Raw genomic sequence first — 13750 nt, 5'->3', positions numbered from 1 at the left:
TTTTAGCTTTAAGGATCTCTTTAGCCGCTATTACAGAAGTGAAATAAGTGGACATCTGACCAGCCTTCTCCTTCAGATAATGGCAGAGCTCGCAAAAATGGTGCACTTATACATGAAGAGAAAAGACTCCACAGTATTGGCATCCCGGGCGATTTCAGGTCATAATTTTTTGTTTGTTTTGGTTGGGACCCCCTCTTACGTCAAAGAAAATTATAGTTCTCATGTGATTTCGCCGATTCCATCTCCCACATTCCTCTGTCACTTCTCTTCCCCCTTCATTTTCGTTCCATCTCAATCTCTGCCTATGCCGGCAAACAGCTGCTCAGCCATATTCACGGGAATGATGACAATTAAGTTCCCAAAGACAGCAATGCGGATACATTGTCAGTGTGTTATGGACTATTTAGAATCCTCATCTCCTGAACAGGGACACCTGCAAGCAAGCTAGAAAAATGTCCAGGATTTGCCTTGTCACCAACAACAGTGGAATCAATACTTTCCTTGATGAAAGGACATTTGTGGTGTTTTGTGAGTTCAACCTTGGAGAGATGTCAATTTCTTTAAGGACTATGTATTGTGACAAAACCTACTGTGACCAAATCTAATCAAGTAAGCCAATTAACCAGGCTTGTTTGTTCAGTAATTGATGTAAGACTCCAACGAGCAAATTTGTGTCCCTGGAGGATTTCCATTCACTATTAGTACTGGATCCCTTTCAATGCATTCTGTCTCTGAGTGTCAGTGGGAGGACTTGGCATTCCTCAGAGATGGACCAGTGGCTGATAGATTATTTCATAACTGAGTTGGAAAAGATTTACTATCCTGTCCTCGCTGTCATTGCTGTTCCTGGTAAGTCTGCGTTGATCATTTCCACAAACTGTATTCTAACGACTTTTTGTCTTATTTTAGATCAATGCGCCCAAGCACTCTGCTGTACTCCTTCTGAGGGATAGTCGGATTTAATTTAATTGCTCTGTAAATATTTGCTTAAATAGTGTAGGTGTCGTCACTCTGGGCAGTTATTGAGTATTTCTAGTGTCTGCAGAGACGGTGGTGTCGCATTGTCTTCTTGATTCTCAGCATTTGTAAGGACGTACCACGTCAATGGTGATTTAAGGAAGGAATCCCAAGGTTTGACCCAAGAACAGTGAATGAACAATGATTGGATTTGCTATCGGGGTGATACGCCTTGGAGAATACATTTGAGTTCAATGCGTTCCCATTCATTTATAGGAAATGGAGGGGATGAGTTTTGAAAAATCAGCCTTGATGTGTTGCTGCTGTTCATCTTTTCGATGATGCACACTGCTGCTCCTGTGTATCAGTGGTGCACCGAGTGATTTGTCTAAGACCAGAGATCGAGGGCCACACATTTGAGCCTCTTTGTCATGGATGTTTTTGAGTTTTTAGGAAGGGGAGGTCGTGCCTGACAAACCTGTTAGAAATCTTTGAAGAGGTAACAAGTATGTTAGACCAGAGAAACCCAGTAGATGTTATCCATCTACACTTCCAAAAGGCCTTTGATATGGTTCCTCATGGGAGGCTGCTGAGCAAGGTGAGGGCCCATGGATTTCGAGGTGAACTACTGGCTTGGATTAAGGATTGGCTGTCTGACAGAAGGCAGAGAGTTGGGATAAAAGGTCTTTTTCGGAATGGCAACTGGTGACGAGTGGTGTCCCGCAGGGTTCAGTGTTGGCGCTGCAGCTGTTCACCTTATATATTAATGATCTGGATGAAGGGACTGGGGGCATTCTGGCGGAGTTTGCCAATGATACAAAGATAGGTGGACAGGCAGGTAGTCCTGAGGAGGTGGGGAAGCTGCAGAAAGATTTAGACAGTTTAGGAGAGTGGTCCAGGAAATGGCTGACGAAATTCAATGTGAGTAAACGTGAGGTTTTGCACTTTGGAAATAAAAATAGAGGCATGGACAATTTTCTAAATGGTGAGAACATTTGCAAAGCAGAAGTATAAAGGGATCTGGGAGTGTTGGTCCAGGATTCTCTAAATGTTAACTTGCAGGTAGAGTCCGTAATTAAGAAAGTGAATGTAATGTTGTAGTTTATCTCAAGAGGGTTGGAATATAAAAGCAGCGAAGTGCTTCTGAGCCTTTATAAAGCTCTAGTTAGGCCCTATTTAGAATACTGTGTCCAATTTTGGGCTCCACACCTCAGGAAGGACATACTAGCCCTGGAGCATGTCCAGCCGAGATTCACACGGATGATCCCTGGAATGGTAAGTTTAACATATGATGAACAGTTAAGGATCCTGGGATTGTACTCATTAGAGTTTGGAAGGTTGAGGGGAGATCTCATAGAACCTTACATGATAATGTATGGTTTAGAAGGGGTGGACACTAGGAAGTTGTTTCCATTAGACGGGAAGACTAGGACCCGTAGGCACAGCCTTAGAATTAGAGGGGGTAAATTTAAAACTGAAATGAGATGACATTTCTTCAGCCAGAGAGTGGTGGGCTTGTGGAATTCATTGCTACAGAGTGAAGTGGAGGCTGAGACGTTGGATGCCTTCAAGGCAGAGATCGAGAGTGCAGGGAAGTGGAGTTGAAATGCCCATCAGCCATGATTTAAATGGCGGAGTGCACTTGATGGGCCGAATGGCCTTACTTCCACTCCTATGTCTTATGGTCTTCCGAGAGAGTTTTAACCTCGACCCATCCAACCTACTGAAAGGTATTTCATTCGAATCTGGTTCTGTGAATTATTACGCCTTAACCTAGTAATTCTACGATCAACGAATGACATATCTCCACTTTCATGACATCTTTTCAGCAATGTTGGCTTTTTTTCGGATTAAGAATTTCTGCAAGTCTCTGAAACAGATTACAATTCTGGTTTTGGCCAACGTTAATAACACAAAGTTTAAGAAACATTTGTGAATAAATAGAACGCAGATACACTGCGAAACATTTTGTTCTAATAGTTTGGGGTTTATCTCCAGTCATCGAGCTCATGTTCTGCCATATCAGATTCTAGCGAATTTTGCTTTGTTTCCTGGATAATTTGCTTTTTCTCAAAAGTTTTAATTGCATCTCAAACGTAAGTTGATGTGTTTTGAGAACCGTTTTCCAATCTTTCCTTTGAAATAAATGCATTTCTCTGTGCTTGCTTAAGTTTAGGAAATCTCTCACTTAGTTCCACAAGTACATTACTACCAGACCTGCTTCTCCCTCCCCTAAACGTTTCTTTCCAGCATGATTCCTTGCCACATGGTCATTTATTTTCGCTGAGAAGTGAGTGAAACAGTCAGATCTCCCGCCGCAATTTCTTTCATCATTTACAAACTGCTCTGCGATATTGTCTGCCTGTATTCACTCCCATTCTCGTCTCTGAGGATCGAGTCACGATACCCGATGATTATTCCACACTCATTAACAAAGTACTACAGAAATTTCACGCATGCACGCAGCATGGCTTGTCCGGGAGTATTCTGCTGCACTCATTGCTCGCCGCCTGGCGTTTGCAAAAAGCAGAAGGCTTAAACCAACTTGGTTATTCCTGTGGGAAATACACCTTCACTCGGCAAAAAAGGGAAAATTCTGGTGTGAGATTAAAGTGCATAAATTCTGTTTCAGTGAGAGTAACACCACAACTGCCACACCAGAGGTTTCTCTCCTGTGTGACTTCATCCTGCGTATTTATTTTAATTTTATAATGTGTGTAACTGATTGCCAATCAGTGTCCAGTACACAATAGGGTCACACGTTAAAATCCACAATGCTTTTAGATGGGCATTTTCCTCTTGGTCGGGCATAATTGAAATGCAGCTTCAGAAATTTGATTTCAGATGAGACCATCTGTTCCATTTGGCTTGGTGACAGCCGATTTTGGAAAGGTGAATTTAGAATCAGCAAGGAAAATATTTCATCCACTATATTGCAGCATGATCTCTGCTGACTTTTATTTTGTGATATGTTGTTTCGCAGTTGCGTCTGCTTTGCAGCTCGTGAAGACTTGTTCATCCTGTTACCAAGATCTTATGCAGCCTCACAGCACCAGGGACCCGAGTTCGATTCCCGCATTGGGCGACTCTCTGTGTAGAGTTTGCATATTCTCCCCGTGTCTGCGTGGGTTTCCTCTGGGTGCTCCGGTTTCGTCCCACAGTCCAAAAATGTGCAGGTTAGGTGGATTTGCCATGCTAAATTGCCCGTAGTGTTCAGGGGTGTGTGGGGTTATAGGGAGATGGGTCTGGGTGGGATGCTTCAAGGGGCGGTGTGGATTTGTTGGGCCGAAGGGCCTGTTTCCACACTGCAGGGAATCTAAATCTGAAGATGGGCTGATATTTTGCATGGATGCCCATCTAATATTTTCACGTTGCTTGATGATGTTGAGAAGATTAGGCAATGACATGCGATCAAAGCTTTTGGGAAGTGATCACTTTGCAAGAGATACTCCCCTGGGATTGGGGCCACCTTCATTGAAATGCTGCTTTATATGTCAGTTAAAGCTTATTTGCTTGATAAGCATGTTGAATGTTTTTTTGAAAATAAAATTGTCTTTTTTAGAGCCAGATTACAAAGTGCTACGAATGCTGCACTTGTAAATAAGGATGATATTTTTGCAGGTCAGTATGCATTGTTGCCTATTTGCTGCTTGTCAGGAAAAAGAAGTTGGAGGTGATTGTACAATGTTCGTGTTGGTTCTTTGCTGAGCAAGTTTCTCTCAGGCAAGTTCATTGGTTCCAGAATCATTTTCAGTGGAATATTCCTTACTAAGATTACAGTTGGAGACATCACACCTTATTTCATAACTACAGTTTTGTTGAATCTGATAATAGGGAGTAAATAATGCATGTGACGTGCAAAAACACCTTTGAGCTGTAGACATTTCTGCTTTACACCTTACAGATCGGACACACTGATGCTATTGAGCACTAGTGGGAGAAGGGCTGACTGTTTGTGGAAGTGGTGCTAATCAAGGTGGCTGCTTTGTCCTGGATAGTTCCTGAGTGTTTTTGAAGTTGTACTTATCCATACGAGTTGGGAATTTTGCAAATTTTACTGATGTGAGCCTTGTAGACACTGGACAGGATTTGAGATGTCGTTAAAACTGAAGCAACCATGGATGCTGTAAATCAGAAACAAAAGCAGAAGTTGCTGAAAATCTCAGCAGATCTGACTGCACCTGTGAAGAGGAACGAGAGTTAACATTTTGGGTCCGGTGTCCCTTCCTTCAGACTGATGTTAGCCAGTAAAATGCCGGTTTATATGCGGCAGGTAGGGTGGGAGAAGGGGAAAGGAGAATTGCTGGTGGGGAGAGAGCCCAAAGATAGTGAACAACAGTTGGACAGACAAAGAAATGTAGAATTGATCTGGCTCGGAGGATGAATAGTTGTTCCTGTAGACTGAGTGGCTAACAATAGGTAACATGTCATGGTAGACAAGGCCTGGTGTATGGGGATGCGGGCTCGGATATGGGAGAGTTTAGGCCCCAAAATTATTCAACTCCGTACTAAGTCAAGAGGGCTGCAAGGTCCCCAAGTGGAAATTGAAGAGTTGTTTTTTCAACCTACGTTGCAATTCTCTGGAACACTGCAGCAAGCCTGAGACAGCTTTAACTTTCTGATTCTCAACATGAATTATTATCTTTTCTGGAAAGGAGTTTTTACACTCCTCAAGCAGAGTAATATCTCTTATACCCTGATATGTCTTTCTATCTTTAATGGTCTCAAACATCTATTGAAGTTGCTCTGTTAATTCTTTTAAACTCAATGAAAGCCTGAACTGTTCTTTTCTTATATTTTGGAGCCTTGATCAAAATATTTCTGGTACCAATTCACAGGCACTCAAAATGGCCTGTATTATTTCTTCATTTTCACTTCAGACCTCCTCTGACAGTGCTGCAAACACAGACAGCCCTGCCTAACAACTTGGTCTGAGTTAACATTACCCACATAGTCTCTGGTCAGTTTATCTGTTTAGCTAATTCCTCGTAAGTAATGAAAACAGCTTTGATGTGATTTTCATCATATTTTGATAACATTTGGGCTTTTTCGCAGTTACCCTAACAGGCTGTTGGCGATGATGATTTTGCTCATCATCACCTCTATCTTGTACTTTTACTTTTGTCATTTTGAGTCTAATTCCTTCAAGTTCCAACTTCACAATTTTCAACTCGAGCATTCTCTCCTCTTCTCCTCTCCCTTCTTTCCTTTCTTTCTCTTCAGCTTGGGCCCTTTCCCTCTCTTTTTCCACTACTCGTAATTTACTTTCCCTTTCTTTGTCCTGTAACTCTAATTGTCAAATGTGCAATTCAATTTTTTCCAACTCCACTGCACTTGACTGCTTCTCTTATATACCCAGATGTGAGGCTAACTGCTTTCGAACTTCAGCTTTGTTCTTGTCCCAAGTTCAGCCAAATTTTAGCCAGGCTGCCAGTTCTAAAAGAGTCCCCTTTCTCAAGCCCATATTGAGAAGGATGAAATTCAGTCACATTCACAGCCATCTGTGTGTGGAGCTCTGAAGTTATATTTGCTCATGTTCCATGTCTTGCAACCTCTTTTACTCTCTTACAAGTTGTCTGTTTACACCATCTGTTGCTCTATCTTTCCCACTAATCAGGAGGTCTCCTTTTAGTGTCCATGATTGGCTGCTCATGAGAAGTCAACAAAATTCCTTTATGGAAGTTTTTAAGTTCACATATTTTATTTCGCACAACTCACGTGGATATATTTCCTACGCAATGACAATTATCCAAAGATTCCAGATTGTTGTGCCGTCATGCTTTTCTTTTGGTTCTTTGAACTACAGATTTCAGATTGTTAGTTCCTAGATGTCTGCTATTCAGGCATTTCAAAGTTCCTTTTTGGTGAGCAATGCAAGTGTGCTTGGAGTTGAGAAATCAAATTAAAGACCCTAAATACTGATATGTCAAAACTAAAACCTTTATTTTTGTACAACATACATGTGTGTACTCTTCTTTATGCATTTTAAAACTGCCTGAAAATGTTTCAAATAAGTGGGTCAATTGTTCTATTCCACTGTATTTTAAGTGAAACTTTTGTACTAGTTTGCAGAAAGGTTTTCATCTCTGCCTCCCCTACCAAGGATGCCTCATTGACTATACTCTCCTCCCTTCTTGCACTGAGACCTTTCATTATCTTATCCGGTGATTGTACATGGAGGTCCAAAGTCTTACTGTGAATATCTGTCAATCGTAATTGTCAACAACCTTCAGGCCATTTTATGCCAGCTAAAATGTCGCTGATGGTCAATTTAAGTCAACTTCGTCATTTGCAGCTGCAACAGTTATATTAGCTGAAAACGATTAAAGGAGTGAGTATAATCTTTCCTTCAGTGGTTGAATGCTTGCAAAGCCAAAACGCGATCTCACCAAATCTACTTAATGAAGTAAGACAGTAGAGTGATTGGAAAGAGGTCACCCAGGTGGATGTCATACTCGAATGGTGTAACCTGCCTTTTGTCAACTACTAGTGGTTAACTAAAACAATTCTCTGACACTCACTTGATAATCAACAAGTAGCAATTTATTTATGTGTCAAGCTCCCTGAGTGGGGTTGTTAACGTCATTTAGTCAGGAGCCCTGGCTGACAGATATAAACAGAAGTATCAACAGTTCTGAGAGCCAACTCTGAGCCACTGGATCAGTGTCATCAGAATGCATGTGTAAATAAAGGGTGACTTGGTGATGCGATACTGGCCTCTGTCGAGTTACTTCAGTGGTGATGAGGGAGAAACACTCTCCTGAAGGGATTTGTTTGGAACAGTTGTGTTTGAGTTCAGGTTCACATTTCTGGAGGCATATTGCCATTTCAGAAGCATGGCACTGCCATTGAAGTCAGGGCCCATTATGTGGAAAGATTGCTTTATTTTTCCAGGCAAATGACATTGGGGCAGCCAAAAAGGACTGAGTAGTTCCATCTTCTATCTCCTCTCTCCATCTTCAGTCCGCCTCGCACTCTCTGCCTATTTATTTCAGAATCGTCTCCCCATCCCCCTTTTCTGATGAAGGGTCTAGGCCTGAAACGCCAGCTTTTGTGCTCCTAAGATGCTGCTTGGCTTGCTGTGTTCATCCAGCTCCACACCTTGTTACCTGAGTAATTCTGTATGCAGCTTGTGGGCCAGCAGCTTTTTTCAGTATTAAGCACCTAATATTTCATGAGGCACCAGATCATAAGCCTTTTAAAAATTGACAGATTTTGTTAAAGAATATTATGACCCCAAGCCTCCTCTAATTCTGAGATGCTATTGATTTGACATGGTAGTTTGAAATCCAGCGTAATCTATGTCAGGGTTTTGGTCATGCTTAGGATGACTGTCACAGGCATGTGATTTTGGTCTAACCCTCAGTAAGATGCTGAGAGACCATTTGGTTGTGGGATTATGATGTGTTCACCCACAGCTGAAGTCCAACTGGATTTCAAACAGGCAATACAACTGACTTTGTCATTAGAAAATGCAAGTGATGCTCATGAGTTACAAAGCACTCTGACGCAAGTGGACATCCTTTCCAGGCTGAGGGACCTGGGAAAACATCGCTTGGGTAAGATCAATTGCACAGCCTCACTCAGGAGATATCCTGATCAGAGTGACTCGAGGTCAACCCCCACAGCAAAACCCCAAAACAAAGCCAAGCCACGGTCAAATCGTTAACATTTTCTCAAGGATCCAGGTCAGCAGGCCATTTTAATTGCTACCTGTATGTGGACTTGAGACAGAAATGAGTCCCACCAGGCCTGAATTTAGTGAGAGAAGGCATTGGCCAGTATCCAGGAGACTGCACGCCTTGGAAATGCACCAGTATTTGGTTTGGAACAGGCAAACTGCTTCACAACATCCAAATCAGAACCGATGAAAATAAATATCTGATTAAATGATCACCTGGTTCAAAGAAGCCTGAGGTAAAACAGCTCTTGGTTCTATTCTGGTGAGTGTCAGGTATGTTTTAAGAAATTGTCAGTGGAGCAGAGAGCATCAGTAGATAAAATTTAGTATTAAAAGTATCTGACATTGCAAGGATTAATTAATTTAAAGGGGCTCGGCTTTACAGGAGAAGTTGCTGGTTGCCGTTTTAAGTCAACTTTGTCACGGGCAACAGTTATATCAAGTGAAAAGAATCAAAAGAGTGAATCTGGTTTTTCCTTCAACTGTTGAATACTTGTAGAGCCAAAACGTGATTTCACTAAATGTACTTGATGAAATGAGGCAGTGATTGGAACAAGGTCCAGATTGTAATCTATTCCTCTTGCTGGGTGTGGGAACCCCACACAATTCCGGTGCCCGGGACTTGCATGTGCGCAAGAAGTTTCTCCAGCTGCAGTTCCTGGAAGGTCCAGTTTTAGTCCTGGACCAGAGTCTGGGGACACCGTGGGGCATTTGTGAGGTGGAGATTGTTATGAATGGCACATATAGAGAGGTAGTAACACTGCAGACTCAGACACCACCGGCAGGAGGGGAATGTGTGACACCAGACAGGAGGGCTAAGCAGACAGTTCAGGGGTCTCCTGTGGCTATTGCCCTGAGAAACAGATACACCGTTTGGTAAACTGTTGAGAGGAACAGCATCCAGGGCACAACAGCAGCAGCAAACGTCATGGGGTCATGTTTGGCTTTGCTGTAGAGGGAGGGAGATTGGGCACAGAAATCAATAGTAATTGGGGATTCAGTTAAATGGGGAGTTTTTGTGAAATGAAAGTACAGAATGGTGTGTTGCCTGCCTGGTGCTTGGGTCCTGGATGTCATGGAGTGGTTGCAGGACATTCTGGGGCGGGAAGGTGAACAGCTACTGGTTATGGTACACATTGGTGCAAATGACATCGGTTAACCCAAAAGGATGGGCAGTGAAAGCAGATTATAGAGACCTACGAAGAAAGTTGAAATGCGGGATCTCAAAGGTGGTTATGTCAGGATCATATCCAGTGCAATGAGCTGGTCAGCATAGAAACAGTACCATATGTAAGATAAACCTGTGGATGAAAAGATGGTATGAGGGGGTGTTGACCACTTCCTGTGATATTGGAACTTGGATCACAAGAAAGCTGCAACCTCATAAACGGGGCAAAAACATCCCTGGCCTGTCAGAATATCCGGAGAGTTTGTGAGAACCCGTGGCTGTCCCCTTCCACCTCGCATCATAAGGAACCTCCGAGTCCGAGATGGGGCACAGCTGGTGACAGAGCTTCAATGCCATCACCGCTTGAGGAAAAGGATGAATTTTCCTGATGTGCTCCCGGCTCTAAGCATAGGCCATGGTCTGGTACACACTGGCCCGTATCTGAGGCAGAGTCAGAGGATCCGGGACTGGGATGAAAATATCACACAACCCAGGAGTCAGAGTGGGAAGGATGTCATGATTTTAATTGATTCAACGAGGTTGATAGCATAGAATGTGAGTTCCCAGATTGGGACTGGTCTAATCTTGAGTTAGATTTAACTTTATTGTAACATGTACTTAAAGAGTACAGCTAAAAGTTTACAAATTGCCTCTTACAGCACCATCTGAGCTACAAAGGTACATCGTTACAGATTCTTCAGTACAACTTCGGCGGTGGCGGGGGGGTGGGGGGGGGGGCGAGGCGTAGAAAAATAAAGAAATAAAAAATCCAGTCTTAGAGATCACAGGAATAAATTTTAAAAAAGAGAAATAAAAATGTTCAGCAAAACAGCCCTTCGAAGCCAGCCCAAGCTCCCATCAAACATCTAGTCCCCACTGAGCCTTGACTCCAGACCGCGCTGGGATTCACCTGGAGGCTGACAAGGCCGGGAGACCCCTCTGTAATTATCTGGAGGATGGAAGTTCATATTTAGGCAACATTGGATTAAAGGCCATCAAAGGCCAATGCGAGACTGCCACATGGGGCTGAACCTCCACCACGCCAGGCCGGGAGACCACCTTGCAGGTTGCAGGAGTCCTGGATGATGGATATAAACAGGAATGTTGGGTTCTGTTCACCCGAGAAGCTGACTCTCAGCGTGCAAGAACACTATCGTGTATTGGGTATATGTCAATTCAGGATGACAGCACACAGCCTGCATGGGGTTATTTCAGATTGATTCTGGGCTATAAGTTTGATATGTCACCAAACACATCTTCACTTAATTTCAGTAAAAGTATTGAACTATAGTGTCTTAGATAATTTTGAAAGAAAAGTGCCTTCTTGGACAATTTCAACAAAATGGCTTGTTACTTTGAGAAGAGACTGAAGTTTATATGGGGAGATTACTTTTGGTCCTCTTAATGTTAGAACTTTCAGAACAGCCATAAACACGCGGTTGTCTATTTACTTCAGCACAGTGAATTTCCAATTTATTTTGGTCTTTCCTTTCTTTTATGCACTTAGGGATTTGATATCTGTGCATCATGACAAAAGGATGACCAATGTAACGGAGACAAATGAATCACACAGCATCACAAATGGTTTGTTTGATGTTGCAAGAGTGAGTTCCTATAATACAGTGGGAATGGTCTTCATTGTTATTGCAGCAGGATCTTTAAGTCTGGTGACCATTATTGGAAACATTGTGATCCTAGTGTCTATCAAAGTAAACAGACATTTGCAAACTATTAATAACTACTTTATTTTCAGCTTAGCCTGTGCGGATTTTATTGTTGGTGCATTCTCTATGAATCTTTTCACCGTTTACATTGTCGTTGGATACTGGCCTCTGGGTCCAGTGGTATGTGATTTATGGCTTGCTGTAGATTATGTTGTCAGTTATGCCTCTTTCATGAACCTCCTTATGATCAGCCTTGATCGCTACTTCTGCGTGACAAAGCCGGTTCACTACCCTGTGAAGGAAAGGTCTAAGATGGCCTTGCTGATGATTGCAGCTGCTTGGGGATTGCCATTTATCCTATGGGCACCGTCCATTATCTTCTGGCAGTACATTGTCGGGGAGCGGACAGTTAACAAAGGTGAGTGCTATGTACAGTTCTTCTCAAATCCTGCTGTCACTCTCAGTATCGGTACAGCTTCTTTCTATCTCCCTGCTATAATCATGGTGACTCTGTACACATTCATATCTCGTGCAAGCAAATGCCGAATTAAACAGGTTAAAACAGCACCTGAAGCAAGCAATTCCACAGTTTCTTCTAGCCCAGTGAAAGACAAAATAGCAAAAGCAAATAATAACAGAATTCCAACAATTCCTGTTGTGCCTCTGCATGATCAAGTGCAAAGTGGCAAAATACCCGATCAATTGACAGCTGATGGCTATGACCAAAGTCATCAAGATGAGCTCACTAATGATTCAACTTATCTCAGTGCGTTGCCTGCGAATGAGAATCAGGAAGAAGCAATCCAAGGGAAAGCAAGTGTTTATGTGGCACAAAATTACTTTCGGATTGACAAATCCAATTTCTCCTCAATGAAGGGAATTTTTAAATCTGAAAAAGATGTCGATTGTGGCAACACAGCAGGAATACTCCCAAATATCAACAGGAAAAACAGGAATGTCCCAATGATCAGAACAGGCCATAATTTAGTTAACATAAAAAGCACTCCAATGAAGAAGGGATCTAAATCTCGACAGAATGAGGTAACCAGAACCATATTAGCTGTCATCCTCGCATTCATCATTACTGCAACACCATACAATGTCATGATGGTGTTGAGCACTTTCTGCTCAAATTGTATCCCTGACACAATGTGGACCATTGGATATTGGCTCTGTTACATCAACAGCACCATCAACCCAGTCTGTTATGCTCTGTGCAATACCATCTTCAAGAAAACCTTCAAGAATCTTCTCTCGTGCAAGTACCAAAATATCGGGACAACAAAATGAAAGAAAAACTGCGATAGAAATATTGTTGACTTGATTTTCCTTAATTTATATTCAAAATGTACAGCGGGATTTTAGTTTAATTGTGCCACATTATGTATCAAGTTGACACTTATGATTAAAATGTCATTCTGATCTTACATATAACAACTAATTTATATGCTTCCTGTTGATAAAATTGATGCTGCTTATTAGAGTACATTTGTGAAAGAATGAGAATGCATACTTACCCATTATTTAGCATCATAAAATACAGCATAAAGTTGTTCTGTGAGGATTTTTTTCACTTGATACTATTGTGCACACTAGGAAGGCAGCAATATCTTGTTAAAGAGCAACAAAACCTATCCAATATCTTCAATTCATTAAAAATGACATGACGTTCTCATCCTTTGTACAGTCTGAATGTTTATAGCACATGACTTTTAGGTATTTTGATAATATCTAATTCCTTATTTCAGAAAGAGTCTTTGGAAATTAAAAGAGGTGCTCTCCTCATTGTTCACAGTCATGTGGGATTAGCCTGATATCGCTGCACCTGATTGGCTCCTCAAATGAATTATTCAACTTTATTCGCATTGAAACAATCCTCACATGAATAAGAACATAAGACCACCGAATTAAGCATTCATTTTATCGATAATAATCCACCATGTTTATCCGTTCAGTTAGAATCCGATGAATTTTGGAAGTGCTCTGATTGTCACAAAGAGCCTGAAGGTATGGAATGAAACTTGGATACTGTGGCAAAATGCGAGTGCATGTTCCTGACATTTCATTGTGTTGTGCCGGCTATCAAGCTTGTTTTTGTTCTCTGTGTGTTTAGTTGATTGATTAAATCGACAGCAGAGATATTCCGACACCCCCGCCACAAATTTCGAAATAATTCCAAATCATAGAATACAGCAGTTGCTTATTATATAATATACAGAATAGCAAAACACAGCTCCACTACACCTAAAGTGTAAGACAGCCTCGCAGTGGAGAGAGCAA

At 41.9% G+C, this 13750-nt stretch overlaps 1 protein-coding gene across 1 annotated transcript; it reads left to right on the top strand.

Annotated features, from left to right (window-relative positions):
- The first annotated feature begins 740 nt into the window (after positions 1-740).
- LOC125446575 (muscarinic acetylcholine receptor M2-like) lies at positions 741-12843 on the top strand. Its single transcript, XM_048520257.1, has 2 exons — positions 741-849; positions 11314-12843. Exon 2 carries the CDS (start codon positions 11345-11347, stop codon positions 12758-12760), a length of 1416 nt encoding a protein of 471 aa, XP_048376214.1. The 5' UTR covers positions 741-849; positions 11314-11344; the 3' UTR covers positions 12761-12843.
- The last annotated feature ends 907 nt before the right edge of the window (positions 12844-13750 follow it).

Source organism: Stegostoma tigrinum, chromosome 34 (genome assembly GCF_030684315.1).
Source record: "Stegostoma tigrinum isolate sSteTig4 chromosome 34, sSteTig4.hap1, whole genome shotgun sequence".
Classification (NCBI taxonomy): Eukaryota; Metazoa; Chordata; class Chondrichthyes; order Orectolobiformes; family Stegostomatidae; genus Stegostoma; species Stegostoma tigrinum.
This window is presented reverse-complemented; position numbering and strand designations above follow the sequence as displayed.

What these genes read in the sequence shown, in the direction of transcription:
- LOC125446575 (XM_048520257.1), top strand. Translation starts at nt 11,345, where the DNA reads ATGACCAATGTAACGGAGACAAATGAATCACACAGCATCACAAATGGT.